Source organism: Triticum urartu, unplaced genomic scaffold (assembly GCF_003073215.2).
Source record: "Triticum urartu cultivar G1812 unplaced genomic scaffold, Tu2.1 TuUngrouped_contig_4498, whole genome shotgun sequence".
In the NCBI taxonomy this organism is placed as follows: Eukaryota; Viridiplantae; Streptophyta; class Magnoliopsida; order Poales; family Poaceae; genus Triticum; species Triticum urartu.
In genome coordinates this window covers 1-19,423 of record NW_024115091.1, presented here as the reverse complement: position 1 = coordinate 19,423, position 19,423 = coordinate 1, and the positions used below count along the sequence as shown (strand labels likewise).

Below are 19,423 nucleotides of genomic sequence, written 5' to 3'. Positions count from 1 at the left end.
CCATCCCTGACTTCGGATGTACTTGGGTCGCTGGTGCTGCATCTGGCTAACCAGTTGTCCTCGCCCGCGCAAAAACGGGTTATGAGGCTTGTTAATGCTGCCATTGTTCTCAGCTTTTCTTGACCGAGGTGTCTGGCAAGCCATTCATCTCGGACGCTATGTTTAAAAGTTCCTAAGGCTTCGGTGTCCGGACAGTCGACTATTTGGTTCTTTTTAGTGAGGAACCTGTTCCAAAGCTTTCGGGCTGACTCACCGGGCTGTTGAGTTATATGACTTAAATCGTCTGCATCCGGTGGTCGGACATATGTCCCTTGAAAATTTGCCCGAAAGGCGTCTTCGAGCTCTTCCCAGCTTCTGATGGAGTTTTCGGGGAGGCTTTTAAGCCAGTGCCGAGCTGGCCCTTTGAGCTTGAGGGGTAAGTACTTGATGGCGTGGAGATCATCTCCTCGAGCCATATGGATATGGAGGATGTAATCCTCAATCCAGACCCCAGAGTCTGTTGTTCCGTCGTACGCCTCTACGTTTACGGGTTTGAATCCCTCTGGAAATTCATGATCCAGCACCTCATCGGTGAAACATAGAGGGTGTGCGGCGCCCCTGTATTTGGGTGTACCATGGTATTCGGATGTTTGTTGTGTCGCATTGTATGTTGGGGCGCGCCTGCGTGGTCCATAGATGGATCTGGTTGTGCCGTCCTTTTGATGCGAGCCCTTAAGTGGATCGCGTACTGGTTTATGTGCAGCATCGATTGCCGCTTTATGTTGGCTATGAGGTTGTCTAGCCGACCGGATGGTCGTTTTATTTTTTAATTGTGGAGGATCTAAGGCCTCCTCATCGAATTCAGGTAGCAACTTTCGCTTCGGATAGCTCTTGGTGTGGCGATTACTGCCATACTTCGCTGTTGTGTTGAGTACTTCACTCCATTTGATTTTGATTGTGTCTTGTGCAGCCTTGAGCCTTTGCTTCTGCTTTTTCAGACTCCTCGCCGTGGCAACAAGCCTTTGGTGGGCACTATGTTGCTCCTGGTGCCTGTCTGGTGTGATGTCATCCGGACTGTTATCTTCGATGGGGTTGGGTTGTTCGGCTTGATTTTCCGTGTTGCCGTGGTCAGGCAATGGTTCACCCTGCTCTAATGTTGGGTCTATGTGATCGTTATTTCTGCCGGGGCGGGATTTGGAGCGGCGTTTACGCCGCTGCTTTGACTGCTGCTCAAGGGAACCACCCTTCGCTGCGTCCTTCCGTTCCTCGTCGTTATTTTCTTTGGGTATGTCCACCATGTATACGTCATGTGATGAAGTGGGCGTCCAGTGCCCTATGTGCAGTGGTTCCTCTTCGCCTCCCGCATCGTCGTCCATACCGTCGATGTCTTCGGAGTTGAAGTAGAGCATGTCGGTTAAGTCATCGACAGTGGCTACTAAGTGGGTGGTGGGTGGGCGGCGAATTTCTTCGTCATTCGCATCCCAATCCTGCCGGACATAGTTCAGACAGGCCTCTCCTGACAAGGAGAGAGACCTTAATGAGTTCAGTATGTCGCCAAAGGGCGAGTGCTGAAGAATATCCGCGGAGGTAAACTCCATGATCGGCGCCCAATCGGATTCGACGGGAACGGGCGCAGGCGGTTCGGAGTCCGTGGCCGGAGAAGGATCCGGCAATTTGGCAACACGGCCCTCGTGAAGGGTAAGGTCGATATTCGGCTCGATCGCCGCTGAGGATACGGCCTTCGAGGCGGGGTCCATCCACCCGTCCATGGATGGCGCAACTGGCTCCGAATTGAGGCTCAGAGCGGCTGCCGGTGTGATCTCCTAAATACGGTCCGATGGTAGAGCTAAATCGTACTCATCGTGACCGCGTGGCGCACAAGGCATAGGCTCGAATCCGTCGAAGATCAAGTCTCCGCGGATATCGGTCGTGTAGTTTAAGCTACCAAACCTGACCTGGTGGCCAGGGGCGTAACTTTCGATCTGCTCCAGATGGCCACGCGAGTTGGCCCGCAGTGCGAAGCCGCCGAACACAAAGATCTATCTGGGGAGAAAAGTCTCACCCTGGACTGCATCGCTATCGATGATCGTAGAAGCCATCAAGCCTAATGGCGACGGCACATAGGAACTCTCAATGAAAGCACCAATGTCGATGTCAAACCCGGCTGATCTCGGGTAGGGGGTCCCGAACTGTGTGTCTGAGGCGGATGGTAACAGGAGGCAGGGGACATGATGTTTTACCCAGGTTCGGGCCCTCTTGATGGAGGTAAAACCCTATGTCCTGCTTGATTTATTCTTGATGATATGAGTATTACAAGAGTAGATCTACCACGAGATCGGAGAGGCTAAACCCTAGAAGCTAGCCTATGGTATGATTGTATGTCGTCCTACGGACTAAAACCCTCTGATTTATATAGACACCGGAAAGGGCTAGGGTTACACAAGGTCGGTTACAAAGGAGGAGATATACATATCCGTATTGCCTAGCTTGCCTTCCACGCCAAGTAGAGTCCTATCCGGACACGAGACGAAGTGTTCAATCTTGTATCTTCATAGTACAATAGTCCGGCCAAAGGATATAGTCCGACTGTCCGGAGACCCCCTAATCCAGGACTCCCACAGTGACCAATTCATCGAGCGCAATGACTCTGTGCACACTAGCGTGGCTGGACATTGGAGTGATGCGCCGTCAATGTGCCTGTTCCAAGAGGGCACCGAGGAGTATGATTGGTGGATTAGTGTCCAAAGTCAAGATCCGAACTCCAATGCTCCAACTCATGGCAACACTGCTACGACACCAAAGTCTTGTGGTGTTTTTGATGTCACTCCTCAGGCTACAATATCAAGAGAAGTAGAAGCTCCTGTGTACGATGTCACACCAATCTCCATGGCTCCATTATCAAGTGGGGCTGCAGGTATGCTCTGCCATGTATATCTTTGAACAAATCTCTCATCGCAACATTTTTCTGTAAAATCATTTTTCTACTGGCTTTTTTCAGATGGACCATCAAAGCCACAAGAAGAGCCAGTTGTTCTAGTTAGCAGCAGGGAACCAAGCCCCAACCTTGACGAGGAGAAGTTGAAGAGCAAGGATGGGAACAAACTCAAGAGCAAGAAAAGAGTAGGGAGTCCACTGTCAGCCGGAGCAAAGTACAAGAAAATAAAGACAGATTTGAACACGGAAGCAATGTACCAGCACTATGTCATGAAGAGGTACAAGATGAAGAAGATGAAGAGAGGGGAAGTTGAGTAAGTGGCATCGTTTTCTGAATTTTGCTTCCAACATTTTTGTTATCTTGTATTATTACATTTTTCATCTTTGTCAAACGGTCCTCACTACTATGGTTTTATCCTTATTCTTTGCAGGACTCCTTTCATTAGGATTGGTGATTTCCACATTACGTACATGAACTTCCAGAAGTCGTTGAAGCCACGCGCTCATATTTGTAGTGAAGTCATGTCATTATTCATTGAAAGCTTCAACATTGAACAGTTGTCGTCTTCAAATAAGCAGAAGAAATTTGCTTTCTTTGTTTTAATGAGTGTTAGTTCCCATCTACTTTTTATCCCTTTTATTGCTATCAGTTTTTCTAGAGTTTTTTTTGTGTATACCCTACTGCAGCAGATCTCTATTCATCCCTTTCTTAATTTTGTGTTTGTTGCGTTCACATGTACTGCAGCTTCAACTCTCTGTCCACCCAGAAGTATTTGATCCAAGTGTTTGTGCAAAAGAGCTGAGGAGGGCGTGCCAAAATTTTTAGATTTCTGTTTTTGACCTAGTAAGACTGCTCCCAACACTTTTTATATCAATTTATGTGTTTCCTTCAGTTTTTGCTGCTTTCAAGTTTATTCACTTCTATATTGTCTTTACTGCTTTTTCTAGCTTTACTTCACCATCGTCCGCGATTGCCACTGGATTGTTTGTGTCATTAACCTCTTGCACAAGGATTTAACTTGTTTGACTCATTGGATAATGGAAAGTTGGATATTGCTGCAAGGAATCTGGCAAGTGACATCTCATCCTTTTATATGTAGTTTTCTTTGTTTCATTAATGAAAAAACAAGATCCACAATGAGCATTATCTGTAGTTTTCAATGTTTCATTTAATGTAAAAAGAGAGCAATAACCTAAAGTTTTAGTGGTGGTAGCATTTTTCTTCCATTTTTACTTGTGTGTTTTACAAAGCACCTATAACTTTTTTGCTAATGTTTTGCTACTTGTTCTAGTTTACCAATTTCAAGAGGATTTCTTCAGAAGAGCCAATTTTCATAGTGGACCTATCTTCTTTCAAATCCGACTGGCCGCTGCTTGACTACCCACAACAGGCAACTCAGTAAGCTTTGATGAACATCACCCTCCATAATAGTAGTTCTTTCATGTCCTTTTTTGTACCCATCTTAACCATCTTCTACACATTTTTTTGTATGGCATCACAAAACAGCTTTGATTGTGGACTTTTTGCAACTTTGTACTTGGAAAATTTCGATGGCATTAGGATGAAAGATTTTAAGAAGGTAAAAAATCATAATCATGCTTTTGGGGGGTACTTTTTGCATGTGTTGTGTGTCTGATATACTTTTGCACTCTTTTTTACCATTTTTTCTTATGCAGCAAAATATGCTTGATGTGCGGAAGACGATTGCTTCGAAGCTGTTTTCCCATCCGCTGAACAAGATCTGCCCTGCTGATGTGCACAAGGAAATCACAGTGTGTTGAAGTAGGTGAATCATAGTGCATTCAAGAAGGCGACCGCAACAGCGTTTTGAAGATGCAACTTGATAATCCTAGGAATGTAGCTTGCCAGTAGTGTGTTATGTTATCTTTTATGTCAAATGAAACTTCATGTAAAGCAAATCTTTTTGCTTCATGTGTGTTTTCTAGCATCTGCTGGCATCATAATTTGTATGACAATCATACGTTTGAGGAATTACTGGAAAGAAAACTGCTCATGAAACATTGTCTTTTTTCGGAAGGATCAGCTTGTGATAGTTGCTGGAAGAAGTATTTTTCGGCTTGTATGTCCTACTACTTGAAGCAATCAACCTATTTTTTTAGTCGAATGCTTCTGAGCAATCAATACATTTTGAGAAACACACTTTTTTAATAACTGAAAATTGTGTATTTTTCTTTTTTCCCAATCCTGGGAGAGGCTCTGCAACAATGCCTAATGAACATTTTTGCTCATCAGTAAGTGGTAGTTTTCTGTTGCCTGGCAACATTCTTTGACGCTGCCGTTAGACAAGCTTCGGCTGATCCATCTTTCGAGCTTTCCAGTTTGTGTACTGCTGGTGATACTTGTAATCTATATAAGTTGTATCTATTCCTCTTTAGTCAGCAAGCATGGTGAACTTTTCTTCATGAAAACATGGCCAAATGTTGCTGGAAATCCAATCTTGAATTATGTTGCTGTAAATTAAAGACTGCATTCGATGAATTCGTGATGAAATTGGGGAGCTAAGCTTTGCTCCTATTTATTGATTTTTTTTGGGCCTTCTCGCATTGCACTCGGAATGTATGTATGTTAGCTTTCTCATATGTTGATGGAATGTTTCATAACAGCATTACTGAGTTGGCACAGAATATCCATCCATGGCAATGTCAGTGTTACGAACGCGCACAAGTGGCATTTCACAGGACTGCAGCAATATGCAGCCACTAGAATATGGTTGGGGATTTCGCTAATCAGAGTTGGAAAAATGAAATTGCTGCATATGATTTAAGACAGCATGCTAGAAGATCAGCCTTTGTTCTGGTACTTGAAGGCAATGTTGTACCTCCATGACCGCGATGATTTTTTAGCGCAAACATAATATCAATGTTTCATTTCTTTTCACTCCCACTTTTTGCAGCAGCAATATAAACTTTTTTTAGCACAATGATCCATGTAAAGTTAAAAAATTTGTATTGCTCCCACTCCAAAATATAAACATAATAACTGAAAATTCTATATAAAGATAATATCAAACATAATATCAGTGTTCCATTTCTCTTCACTCACCACTCCAAAATGATCCATGTAAAGTTCAAACAAAATTCAGAAGGTGCACAGGGTACAAATATGTCTTCTTCAAAAATAAGCTTTTCAAGTTACTGCTACTGTTTTCTTGTACCTTGAATTCAACTACAGAAGTAAAATCTAACTATTGAGCATGTTGCTCCACTTTCGCCATCGCAGCTTGAAACTGAATGCAAGATTGCAATGTATGGCCTTCCTCGGAGCAAAACTGACATTTTGTTGTAAGGTTAGCTGCCATCATAGCCTTGTACTCGAGGAATGATTTGCAGGTTTTGATAGTGTGTTCTTCTTCACTACAAAATGAACAAGTAACTTTCCTCCTAGGTTTTGGCTTGCTTGATGACTCCACATTGTCTTCTTTATTGCTTTCTTTCTTGGCTTTTTTCTTGCTTTCTTTCTTGGCTTCTTTCTGAAGCTTCTTCTTATGCTCATCTTCTCGCTGCTCCAACAATGTATTTTTTTCTTTTTGCCCGCTCTGTTGGCCGACCTTGCTTCGGCACACGAGCAGGATTTTGCAGTGGTGCTGATGATTGTTGGTTTTCTCCAGTTGCAGCATTAGATGCACTTGCTTGAGGGGGTTGCTGCTGCTGCACCACCTCTTCCATGGACATTTGATCTTTTTTCATCGAAGCAACTATGGGCCAGAGCTGCTTTATTACATCTGTCAGGAAGTTGTAAGCTGGATCAACGGAGCATGCTTCTGCTGCCAATGCATTCAGATCTCTGCATAGTGAGTTGTACTTGAGAGTGTTTGTTTCTGGTAGTCCAAACTCAAGGAACCTCCCAGAGGTGTCCATGTTTGTCGTAGCTGCTTCGGACCACCTTTCCAGCATGTATCTACTTGGAATTTCTTGCACATTAATTTGTATCATCACCCTTATGATGTGTGAGCAAAGCACACCATTCATCTCAAAGTAATGGAAGCTACATGAGTACAGCCCCTCCTCTATCACAGCATGCACATGGTACAACTTTGGATTATCATACAAGTTTGAGTAAAGCTCAAACATGATACCTTCCTGCTCAAGATTCGGCACTTGGTTGATTATATAAGCTGTCAATGCTGCCACTTGCTCTTGGAACTTGCCAAAGACGCTACGTGTGTAGAAGTTAATAGCTTGACGCTCTATCTTGTATTTTCCCCATAGTGGTGATGTTGTCGTTTCTCCGGTGAAAGCGGCATTATCTCCACGGTCTAGCATTGTTTCTTGTAGTAGTTCATACTGCCTTACAAATGTAAAAACCGAGTTTTGTGGATGCACTAACGTCTTGAAATAAGAATTCAGCCCTTCTGATCGCCCGGTTGTGCTTGTGAAAGGGAAGAAATCATTCTTGAAGTACGCAGGAGCCCATGTCTGATGGCATTCCCACATGTTTTGTAAGTGCCTATTCTCTGTGTACTCGAAGCAATGCAGCATGTGCTGCCATGTTTCTTCAAATTCATCCACTGTCTCGGATTCATTGATGCATTCGTAGAAAGATTTCTCAAAAATTGAATCCCTTGTAAGCATCCTCCCAAGTTTCTCACGCGCCTTCCGTTGTACATGCCACTTGCAACACCTATGGACTGTGTGAGGGAACACATCAGAAATTGCAGTTTCCATTGCTCTGCACTGGTCGGTCATAAGGTTTGTTGGGTACTCGTTCATCACAAGTAACCATTGCCGAAAGACCCACTTGAAGGTTTCAATTTGCTCATTTGGAAGCAATGCACAGCCTAGGACAATAGTCTGAAGATGGTTGTTGATGCCAACGATCGGAGCAAAAGGTATGTTGTATTTGTTTGTGCAAAAGGTTGTATCAAAAAAGACACAGTCCTTGTACTTTGGGTATAGTGCTCTTGTCCTTCCGTCCACCCAAAACAATGCTTCTAGCGCATTTGTCTCCTTATTCACTTGTGTTGCATAGAAGAACTGTGGGCTTTCAGCTTGCCGCCTCTCAAAGTATTCAATTGTCATGGCCATGTCCTGAAACGCCATGGTTTGCCGCATCTCAGACCGTGCATTTGAAACATCCCTTTTGACATAACCAAGGCGCCTCTGATCACCTCCATGACAATCTCCTAGGATTCCCATGCAATCTGAGGTTGACAAGTTGCGTTCATGCAACGTCCTTATCATTTGGAGGTCTTCTCGTGGGATCTTTCGATGAGACCGGTAACTAACCTTCTCTTCCTGTTGCACCAGAGCATGTGTATGGTCTTCTGTTAAGCACGTGACAGTCCATCGGTTATCTCGGAGTCCAACGATCATGTGAGCCTTACAATCGTGACGTTGCAACCTATTCATTTTTCTTGTGTCTGCCATGTTCATCCAAAGTCTGGGGCGTTTGCTATTGTTGCTTGACTCTGTTGCAATACTATCTGTAGTGCTATCAGATTCACTTTTGCTTCCATCAGGTCGTGCATGAACACACGTGAAAGTCCTGCTAATTAGCTTTGTGGGTCCTTTGGCCTGGCTGTTTTTTGAAACAGATGTTCTGATTCCAAACCCATGCCTGAAAGCATATGCGTTGTAGAATTGCCTTGCGTCATCAACAGAATCAAAGGTCATGCCCACATATGGAACAAGTGGTTGCGATGATATTGCATCATCATCTGCATCATCCATATCTTGTTGGACATCACCAGCATTAATCATCCCTTCCATACTAACTCCATTCACAGCAGAAATTCGCCCCATGATGTAGCTCTCATCATCATCACCTCCAGCACCAGCAGCCTATGTTTGTTGTTGCAGAAAAAAGTTATCACAATGTCAGTAAAAAAAGGTATAACATGCAGGAAACTAGTGCTTCTATGTTTTGACCTCACAATACTAAATAAAATGATTCCATATCTTCTCTACCATGATCACAGTGCTACAAGCAAAGTAATCAAGTTGATTTTCCGGTTTTGTAATACAAATTGATTTTTCCTAATAGATGCAACATCTTCTATCTAACATTTTTTCTAGTGTATGAACTCTGTCCAACAGGATTACTGCTTAAAGCATGCAACATAGTCAAATAGAACCAGTGCTTCATATTTTTGTAACAAGATATGCAGCATTAGCCTTAAAAATAAGCTCATATTGGGGAATTTTTTTCAGCTTTCATTTTGTACTCCCTCCGTTCAGAATTACTTGTCGTAGAAATGGATGTATCTAGATGTATTTTAGTTCTAGATACATCCATTTCTGAGAAAAGTAATTCCGAACGGAGGGAGTACTTTGTTAGGAGCATTCACCACACATGTTGCACATTTTTTGTTTTTTGCAAATCTTAAACTGAAACTGCAAGGAGCAAATTATACATGGGTTTCAGTTGACTTCGTCCTGAACATTTTTTTTGCTGCATTTTTTAAAAAATGGTGAAAGTGTAAGGGCAAGTATACACAGTTTTCAGTTGACATCACCCTGCACATTGCTGGAGCAGTTATTAAGCTGAAATTGGAAAGGAGTTTATTTGTACATAGTTTCAGTTAACATAAGGAGACATGCTACAATTGATTCTGCATTTTTTTCTGAGGACAGTGATCAGAGAGACACAAAATTATGAACATGGCAGAATCAAAAACAACAACATGCTTCATGCCTGCAAGGAGCTTGCAACTTACCCAAGCTTCTGAGGACCTTGCCCGGGATGCTTCAGCAGAGAACACAGGAGGATTGCAGAGCTCCCTTGCAGCGGTGTGCGGGGGCGTTGCTGCGTCGACGGCGGCGAGGTAGAGGCGATGTTGCGTCGGCTGCGGCGGTGGTAGAGCCGGTGCGGCATTGGCGGCGGCTGTGGTAGAGGTAACGCTACGTCGGCGGCGTGGATCTCCTCCTCGCCCTGGCCTCGGGCGGGTGCAGAGGAGCTGCAGAGGAGGTGGGGATTTTGCTTCCACAAAACCGTTGCAGCAACGCGGGGAAGGACAACGGGATCTTGTCGGGAGGGTTTACACGTGGCTTGAATCCGACGGCAGCGTATAATTAAATCCAACGGCTGTCTTGCGGGATGCTAATTGAGAGATTAGCTGGCGGATGACGCCTAGCAGCCGCCCATTTATAATGTTGTCAAGAGTCCTTTGTACCGCAAAGACCGCAACTAGTAACTATGGACATGTTTTTGTGATGCAGAAGATCAGGAGTTGGAAGTAATTGTTGCACTAGCTTCCACACGAAATTTTTGATCTTTGATGGAACGTCCACTTTCCACATCTTGCACCAAGATTTATGATCGCTGGATGAGTCAGAAGTATCTGAGGGCCCCTCTAACCAGGCCTCTTGTCTTAGTTTTCTGGAGGCCAGCATACGATACGCCAACCAGACAATGAAAAGGTCATTTTGTTCATGTACCCAAGACCAGAAGTCCTCCATATATTTCATGCACAGTGGTATCGTGCGGATGGCATCTGCGTCCGTGGGCAAAAAAACTTTGGCAAGGAATGTGGTGTTCCACTCTCCATCGGCCGTAATCAAATCACCCACCCGTTGTGGGGGTCATTAGCTCGGCTGATAATTTGCCACATGTTGGAGGGTGGAGGGATCCAGTTATGTTGCCATATATTTGTGGCCATTCGTGGTCGTTCCATCCCCAATGTGCCGAATTATACCCTAAGCGAGGGTACAATGAATGGGGCGCAGCAGTGTCTCGCCCATAGCGAGATACATGCCCGTCCTGCCTCAAGGATACCTACATGCGCCGGCCCATAAGCATGCAGGTACATGTACAATTTCGTTCATTTTTTCTTTGTTTCCTTTTTCGTTCTTTTTTTAATATTTTTTAAATGATAAATACATATATTTAAAAAAACTTAATGTAGTTAAGATTTTCACTAATGTTCACCATCAATCTGAAAAATGTTAACACCGTGTAAAGTTTTAGTTTATGCTATTTTCAAACATATTGATAGCGTTAAAAAGTTTGTGTAATTTACTAATTTCCAAAAAATTCACGCATTTTAAACTAATGTACGCCACATTCCAAAAACAATGTTTCGGACCATTCCAAAATTGTTCACAGTTTCCTAAAAATGTTTATATAATGTAAAAGATGATCATCTAGTTATAAAAAAATGTATCATTCAAAACAAATGCTTAATGTGTATTTTAAAATTGTTTTACATGTATTCAAAAAATGTGTTTGAAAAAAATGGCAACCATGTATTTGGAAAATGTTAAACGTGTACAAAAGATATTTTATATGTATACAAAAAATGTAGAGTGCGTGCGAAAAAATAGAGATCAATACATTTATTTGAGGAAATGTTTATCACGTATTCAGAAAATGTCAAACATGTATAACAAATGTTTTATATGTACACCAAAAATGTGCAATGGGTATGAGAAAAATAGATAACAAAACATATATTTGAAAAAAGTGCTAATCATGTATTTAAAAAAGTGTTAAACATGTATTAAGAAAATGTTCTGATGTATACAGAAAAAGTGAAAATGTGTTGAAAAATAAAAGGAAAAGAAAAGGAAACCCAAAAATGGCAGAAAACCAAGAAAGAAAGAAAGAAAGAAAACAGAAGAAAAAATGAAGAAAACTGGAGAAACCCAAAGAAAACTCTAAAAAGAGGGAAACCGAAAAGAAAAACCAAGAAAAAGTTGCACCACAACTACAGTAATGGGCCAGCCCAGTAGCGTGCTCCCTGGAGGCGAGACCAAGTTACATCTCGCAACGGACGTGACATAGCTCCCACACGATGAATGTCCTAGGCAGGAGGTTAGAGCATCTCCAACGGCATGCATCAAAACAAACACCCTAATGTCCACAATAGCGGAGCCCGCCATTCAACCCGGTGCACCAAATGTTCGTCCCTTTTCTAAAAAAAAGAAGAAAACTAAACAAAATGTCCACCATGCAGCCTCACTTCCGAATTATCGATCGATAGCAATTCAACCATACATTTAAATTCTAATAAAAAGCGTCGGATGGTCAACAAGTTTTTCATGTTCATCAATTCCAGATTCTACCATACTCCTCGAAAGTGGCCTTCATCTCAAGCTTCCTCCACTAGGGCTTGATTTTATTCGTCGTCCCATATTGTTCACCCAAATGGGCGACTCCTTGAGCTTCATCCAACAATGTGTCAATGTGTAGGGCTTGCCCTTCGTCCTTTGGTACATCACAATAGCACGTCTAGACTATAAGTTGCAACATTGAGTGAGTCAAAGAATTGACCAACACGTAGAGCAACAAAAAGCAAAACTTACGATCTCGATTGACGCTCCCGTTGGTCACTTTCTTTCCACTTGTGAAATCGCACCTGCGGTACTTTATGATGGCATTTGAAATGGCGTATCACCCGATGGAGTAGCGACTTTGCATTGCGATCATGGATCACATCCAAATTGTAGGGCATGTAGTGCATGCGCTCATGAAATGAAGAATGCACATGTTGCCAAAATATCGTTCCCTTTTGCTTCATGCCTACAAACCCTACACTTGTGGCATACCATGCACCGCACAATAATGCATCCTCCCTCACCGAGTACCCCACCATCGTGCTTGCTTAATACGGAGATAAATAATTTTTTTGCCCACGCCAATTGTGGGGAGTGTAAATTGATCAAATACAACGTAGGTGAATTTTTTGGATTTTTCTAAGAAAAACATTAATATTTTTAGCACTATTTTCAACATCTCTAGCCTTTTTGAAAATGAATAATAGAAAATACTTAAATATATCTAAAAATAATATTTTATGGTAATGGTGGTCATATATATATATAATATACCTTAGAAATGATTTCTAATGAATTATTGGTTTGCAAAAGTAAATATTGTTAGATGAAACCTCACTTTTAGGTTTTTTGAAAATAAAAGGGTTTATTTGCTTTTTGATCAAAATTAAATGTAATAAGAATGTTTTTGGGCTTGACAAGATGGCATGATTTGGTCCCAAGTTTTATCTTTGTTAATCAAGATATGAGATACAAAGTAAATGGTTTGACAAAAACAAAACACATCATACTGGTGTTCGCAAAAAAAACACATCATACTGGAAGATGGAGAGTTTCTCGAAGGAAAAAACAAGCCTAAGGCAAGTAGAGCACATATGTAATATATGTAAGCTAGAAGTTTCATCCACGCGAGGATAAAACCTTCATGGACGATGGCTCCATGTGTGAGCATGCCAACAAATAAACTTATGGAGCTTGAGAGCAAAGACCAGATACAGAGCTAGTATGTTGTATATGTCCTTCAGTTGAGTTATTGACTCTTGTCTAACTAAGAGGAAAATCGAGAGTTACAAGAAGAAGAGGTCGAGCCAATGATCAAGATGATGTGATACAAAACACATGGCATGATAAAAATAAAACACATCATACTGGATATTGGCTAAATAAACAACATACTAGAAGATGGGGAATTTCTCCAAGGAAAAAACTAGGCTAAGGCAAGTAGGGCATATATGTAATATATGTAAGTTAGGAGTTTCATCCATGCGAGGAGAAAACCTTCTTGGCCGATGGCTCCATTTGTGAGCATGCCAACAAACCGATTTCTGGAGCTTCAGAGCTTCAAAGGAAAGACCAGATACATAACTACTATGTTGTACATAACCTCGAATTGAGTTATTGACTCTTGTCTAACTAATATGAAAATCAAGAGTTATGAGAAGAAGAGGTGGCATCAACTTGGGTTTGACGAGCGACTGCAATCTCGCCGTTTCCTCGCCCCCAGCCGCATGCAACGAGGTGGGGGAACCTCGGGTTCTTCCAAGCATGTTTAGAAGTCTTCAAGTCTAATTTTATGGTCTTTGTCGGCGGCGTGCTTGAGGAGGGTGCAATGCCGATGAGAATAAAGTTACTCTAATTCTTCATCATCGTGACAAAATGACTTACCCGGTAGTGTCACTGAGCTAGAGATGTCTTGTCTTTGCATCCTTGACCTTGCGGAATTTACGTTTTTGTCATTGTGAAGCGTTCATACGGATCTACTAAGGTCGTATTAGTGTATGGTGCTTTTCTTTGTCTGATTTCTTGGGGCTTATGCCCGCTTCTTTGCTATTTTAGTGAAGATTTTATTGTCTGAGAACCTGTACTTCTAGGAGATCATACCCGACCCAAGCACATTAGACACCCATGACTTCCCGTCTTTTTAGATGGGTGACTTTTGAGGCTTTTGAAAATAATTGACGCAGTAAAGCTCGTTCAGGTTTGTCGGGTTCCTCTACTCCATTTTGATTGCGTTGTCTTTATTCAAGAGATTTCAATACAATTCTTAGCTTGCATTTGAGCCTGTGTGCTCATATCGGGCCTATGATCTTGTAATGGAACCTTCAACTTGGCTCTTAACTTGTCTGGTGCGGGCTTCGTTTGTTAAGTTGTTTTCGTACTCTGTCTATGTTGGAGGCTTTATTAATTAATCAATAATCCCACACCTACCTAAGGTAGTTAGGTAATCTTTTTTTTGATCTGGTTAGTTAGGTAATCTTACTTAACCTTCAATAATCTAATCGCCCTTCTTCCTGATTTTAACGGGGTGGGCCCCCAGCTATTTCTTCTACCAATCTAAATACGCAAGTCAGCTGTTACGTAACTTTACCTAGAATATGTAGGTAGGTGTAGCAAAGCCCTTAATTTATAAAGCAGGAGTCTATATCCTAAAAAAACATCTTAGTCAAAAGAGTTAGTATTATGTCATTTCATGATCTATGATCCAAGACATTATACATGTAATAATGGTTAGAGTTTGAATAAAATTACATGTTATTTGAGAAAAAAGGTTTATCTTACTACTACGCTTATCAGTGTAATTATTTTATATCCATTATTACTAGCAGACTAACCTCCGTGTATATAAAGGACTACCCTTCGGGTTCTGAAAGAGCACGAGGCAGACATAGCGGCAGAGAAAATAAACATGGTTCTGCACGTGGGACTCTGAAACTCTGCAGGTGACACTAACCGATTCAAAATTTCAAATTCTGCAGAAAGAGATATGAGCAATGAGACAAAAGAGGACTAAACAAGGGGACAAACACACGCCAACTTGTTTGTTTCAACAGTTTGTCTAATTCATATCTAGATGTTTTTTAAGAACATCACATTTAAATTTTCACAAATAACGCAGCAAGCAACAAGGAAAAAAAAAACTGGGACAAAAAATAAACCACAAATATAATGGACACAAGGTTAGATGTGACATATGTGTCTTAGACAGACCCTTGTTTCAAACGGTGCCAGTTCAAACATCATCTCGTCTCTTCCCAGTGAGTGATCAACTCATCAACTATACATCTCAATCTTCAACAATCTAGTCTTCTACCAAACCAAAATCATCAGTGGACTATGTATAATGGATTCTGTTCTAATCTAGCCAAGAACCACTCAAAACCAAAGCATCATACGTTATTCAGAACAGGATTCCAAGCATGGAAATTCTTGACCCCCCTGACCTCCTTGCACACCCGCTCCAGCATCCCCAGGAAGTCCCTGACGATGACGAAGATCCTGAGCGGGCTCGCCTCGTCCTTGCCCACGTCGCCGTGGTAGTACTCGGTGATGTCCCTCACGTGGCCCAGCACCCGGCGCTCGCCGTCCTCCAGCTCCCGGATCACCTCCTCGGCTTGGCTGACGAAGGGCGCCATGAAGGCGACGAAGCACCCGTTCCTCTCGTCGCCGGAGAGGCCGCTCCCCACCAGCTCCTTGATCCGGGAGATGCCCTGCGACAGGCTGGAGACCGACGTGGTGAGCACGTCCAGGTCCACGGTCGCCGTTTTCTTGACGTTGGTGAGCTCGGCGGCCAGGCCGGTGCCGATGTCTGTCCCCTCGGCCGCGCGCGTCGGCGACTTCTGCGACCGCGTCATTTCTTGGACCACGAAGTGCAGCAGCGTCGTCTTCCCGTCGGCGCCCTTGACGTCGGCGAGCTTGAGCAGCGTGTCGAGCTTGAATGCCATGGCGCCGCCCCGCGCCGTCCCGACGTTCATCCGGTTCCCTGTCTTGAGCACGGCCTCCAGCAGCTTCATGAATAGCTTGCTCGACATCAGCTCCCTGCACGCGTCCTTTCGAAACAAAGAAACAAAAACGTCAAGGAACTAGCGCGCGGTTGCAACAGTAGCATGTCGAGCTCTGCTCAGCGCTCACCTCGAGCATGGCGAACGACTTCCTGATATGGCCGACCTCGTCGGCGAAGGTCTCGCGGTACAGCATCGTCTCGACTCGTGCGAAGGCGCACGGTATCGTGAGCACCGCCTTGAGGAGCCTCTCCGCCGGGACCAGGCTCTCGACGTCGCCGTCGTAGCCGGAGAGCTTTTCCACCTCCTCCTTGGTCGGCGCCATCTTGATGAGCGCCTCCAGTTGTTGCACCGACAGGCCGTTCCCTGCACCAAAGATCCAGCAACCAAATCAAGGATCACCACCGTATGATATGAGCGTGTCCTGTTGATAGATACGTGCGCCGTGCAGCCGTTGAGTTACCGTGCAGCAGCGCGGCGTAGATTTGCTCGGCGGTGGCGTTCACCGCCTTCATGAGGATGGTGATGTTCTGCAGCCGCTTGGGGTCCAGGACATGGTTGCCGAGGGATGGGCTCCGGCTCTGGGCCTCCTCGTGCTTCGCCGAGAGCCTCGAGTTGTACAGGAACAGCGACTCGATCATCTGCTCGTCCAATCTGCAAACCAAAAATTATCAAAAGTTGTACTGCTTCAGATTCAAAGATGAGTGCGTGCGTGACAGAAAAACGGAAAGTCAAACTGATCCAGGCTTACTCGAATGAGCTCGATCGGATTCTGTCCCACACCATCCGGCGGTTGGGCGCCTGGCGCACCTTGTCCCAGTGCAGAGGCTTCAGCTTAGGCAGCGCGGCGCCATTCTTCCCCAGCGGCGCGCTCTGCCTCAGCATGCCCGGCGGCGCGGGCGGCGGCGGTAGACCCGGGCCACCACTTCTCCGAAAATTCTGCTCTTTCAGTATGAGCAGTGGTAGGCCGGGACCACAAGCCGGCTGCAGTGGCGGCGGTGGAGGAGGAGGAGGTGGTGGTGGCACCGTCATGTCACTTGCAGCGTCCGAGCGCACGGTTCCTGCCTCTGCTTTTGTCTCCTTTGATTGGCGCGTGCTGCTGCTCTGCACTCCTGGAAAGCTCAATGAGCCGCGGGTTCGCCGGAGCTCAGGATCCATGAAGAGCCGCGCTGCTGACTCCGACGAGCTCGGCGAGTGGGCGCGGCACACTCGCTCCTCGTTCCCGGGCGTGCGCGGGCATTGCGGCGAATAAGGACTCGCGGCCTTCATTTTATCCGCGGGCGTCGCAGGAGCAGAGCTCCGCCGTCTTGACCGCGCGGAAGGTGACGGCGACACGCCGTCGGCCTGACCGGACTTTGTGTCCCGGAGCTCGGAGTAGGAGAAGTGCGAGGAGTTGAAGCAACACGAAGAATGGACCGACCCGGCGCCGTCGTCTTCGGAGCAAGCTCCGGCATCGTTTTCTTCTTCAAGCTTCGGTTCGTCATCTTTCGGTCCGGGCACGACCGTCCCCGGCGCCTCAGCGTCGTCGTGCCCTGCCCCGATGTACGGCTTGACGGCGTCCAGGTAGAGCAGGTTCGGGCCAGGATCAAAGCTCACCTTGTTAGTGGCGCCGCTCTGCTCAGCCCCGTCGCGCCTCCTCTGAAACTTCCTGCACGTGAGGAACACCACAAGGACGACAAGGAGCACCACCAGCGCGCCGGAGAGCGCCGCGGCGGCGGCCACAATGACTAGCTGCATGCTTTTCTTCCCATCGTGGTCGTGCCCACCTCCCCCGTCGCGCGGGCTGTGCGCCGTGCCGTTCCTCCTGTGGGCGACTTTCCCGGGGACGGGGTCCGGGAGGCGCGCGTTCTTGTGGAGCAGCGGTAAGTGGGCACGACGACCCGTGGCCGGCGCCGCTGCCGGTGCCGGTGCGAGAGCCGGAGCCGGAGCCGGAGCGACGGCATGGGCGTGATGCTGCCTCCGCAATGGCCTCGGGCCCAGAGCACCAATGCCAAGCAGCAATCTGAAGCTGCCAACACCCCCACCATCAGCTTGATCTCCCCTCTCCTCGCCGTTGCAGCCTACCGAGAAGAGAAGCACGGCGAAGGACACGATGAAGAAGAGGCGCGGCAGGCGGTGGCGTCTACCGAGATTGGACATGATTGCAGCCTTGCAGGCATCAGCCATTTCAAGGTGGGGAGGAAGGAGGAAATGCTCCTCTGATTTGGTAGAAGAGCTGCGGAAAGGCTGTGCGATCCACGGAATGGAGCAGGCACGTACGCACGCACGCACACGCACCGGCAGGGCAGCCAAGGTAGGCGTCGACGCCACTGCAAGGAACCTCTGAGCAACTGCAGGTACGTGCAGTGCAATAGTTTGCATGTGTACCTGCCTATATGCTTTTGCATCACCCTGTCCATGCACCCGTCCGCTAAGAATAGATAGGCGTCAATGGCACTCAAGTTTGAACTGCTTAACAGTAGTTTGTGTCATGTGCGGTCAGATTCAAACGGACAGTAAAAAACAGTTAGGCACGGAAATTCAAATCATTTTCTATTGCTTGCCCTGTCGTCGTTGCTGTTGGTTTTGCTCGCGCGTCCCTTTGCGAGTTCGCTGCGTGCGCTCTGCAGACTTGTTTTTTACCGCAAGGCTGTTTGGCCATCAGGCGTCAGACAACAATGTTATCCGCCTTTTACTGGTAACCGATCTGGATGGGGGTCTGGGACAATGATTCTCCCCTGTAAAACGATTCAATGCCGCTGGTCTCAGCCGTTTGAATTGGCAGGAGTACGTACACATGCCAGGTGGTGTGTTTAAAACAAACTGTATAAGGCACCGTACCCTAGCCTGGGTGCTGTTGGATTGGTGGCATCTAGTAGTAGCAGGGATGCGTGGACCCATGAATGTGGTTGGGAATTGAGTGCCCTCAAAGGGTGAAAGCAGGAGTGCCAACCCATAGCTTCGGATTCATCTCACGACATGCTTTGCCCAATATTGGCAGATCAAGCAGGCGCGTGGGCATGTGGCAGACTGGACCAGGTTCAGGTAAGATCTAGCGCCTGAATATCCAGCAAATATTAGATTTCTTAGAGCAACTCCAACGAGCCGACCGAGCCGATCTAAACGGACGACGCTTTTGTTCATTTTTTATCCGTTTGTGTCGGTCCGGCGGACACAACATCCGGCGCTGTATTTGGGTCGGCACGAGCGCCCAACGCTGGCCCGACCCATTTCATCGGCGCGCTAAAAAAATATTGCAAGCATTTTGAAAATAAATACATGCATTTAATTAAACATAAAATCCGGCCACGAAGGCCGGCGAAAGTCCACATTACATTAATTAAAATACTAAAAACTAGATGACGCGCTGCCCTAGGCGTCCTCATCGGCGGCGGCGTCTGCGTCGGGACCGGTGAGGTCGATCAACGTCGGCGCAGGGCCGGCCCAGGGGAACGTCGTGTTCCAGGCGGCGGCGATCTAGGTCGCGGGCAGGTGTTCCGGCACGGGCAGTGCCGGCG

General features: G+C 45.6%; 2 protein-coding genes across 2 annotated transcripts; both read right to left on the bottom strand.

The window, feature by feature from the left end:
• Positions 1-6,423: 6,423 nt before the first annotated feature.
• On the bottom strand, positions 6,424-9,748 carry LOC125527913 (protein FAR1-RELATED SEQUENCE 5-like). The gene is made up of 4 exons (XM_048692413.1): positions 9,591-9,748; positions 9,369-9,390; positions 8,268-8,715; positions 6,424-8,165 (listed from the first exon to the last, which is right to left on the bottom strand). The coding sequence occupies exons 1-4, from the start codon at positions 9,746-9,748 to the stop codon at positions 6,424-6,426; spliced, it is 2,370 nt and encodes a 789-aa protein (XP_048548370.1).
• Positions 9,749-15,078: 5,330 nt separating this feature from the next.
• On the bottom strand, positions 15,079-18,324 carry LOC125527914 (formin-like protein 2). The gene is made up of 4 exons (XM_048692414.1): positions 16,678-18,324; positions 16,390-16,580; positions 16,057-16,292; positions 15,079-15,974 (listed from the first exon to the last, which is right to left on the bottom strand). The coding sequence occupies exons 1-4, from the start codon at positions 18,285-18,287 to the stop codon at positions 15,315-15,317; spliced, it is 2,697 nt and encodes an 898-aa protein (XP_048548371.1). The 5' UTR covers positions 18,288-18,324; the 3' UTR covers positions 15,079-15,314.
• Between the last annotated feature and the right edge of the window lie 1,099 nt (positions 18,325-19,423).

Bases quoted from the DNA above. Each gene is read 5' to 3' on its own strand.
- LOC125527913 (XM_048692413.1), bottom strand. From the start codon at position 9,748: ATGCCGCACCGGCTCTACCACCGCCGCAGCCGACGCAACATCGCCTCT. The intron at 9,391-9,590 runs GTAAGTTGCAAG...AGCAATGTGCAG, and splicing joins CAAGGTCCTCAGAAGCTTGG to GGTGATGTCAACTGAAAACT. The intron at 8,716-9,368 runs GTATACTTGCCC...CAACAAACATAG, and splicing joins TGATGTCAACTGAAAACTGT to GCTGCTGGTGCTGGAGGTGA.
- LOC125527914 (XM_048692414.1), bottom strand. From the start codon at position 18,287: ATGCAAACTATTGCACTGCACGTACCTGCAGTTGCTCAGAGGTTCCTT. The intron at 16,581-16,677 runs GTAAGCCTGGAT...TTTGGTTTGCAG, and splicing joins ATCCGATCGAGCTCATTCGA to ATTGGACGAGCAGATGATCG. The intron at 16,293-16,389 runs GTAACTCAACGG...TCTTTGGTGCAG, and splicing joins CTACGCCGCGCTGCTGCACG to GGAACGGCCTGTCGGTGCAA.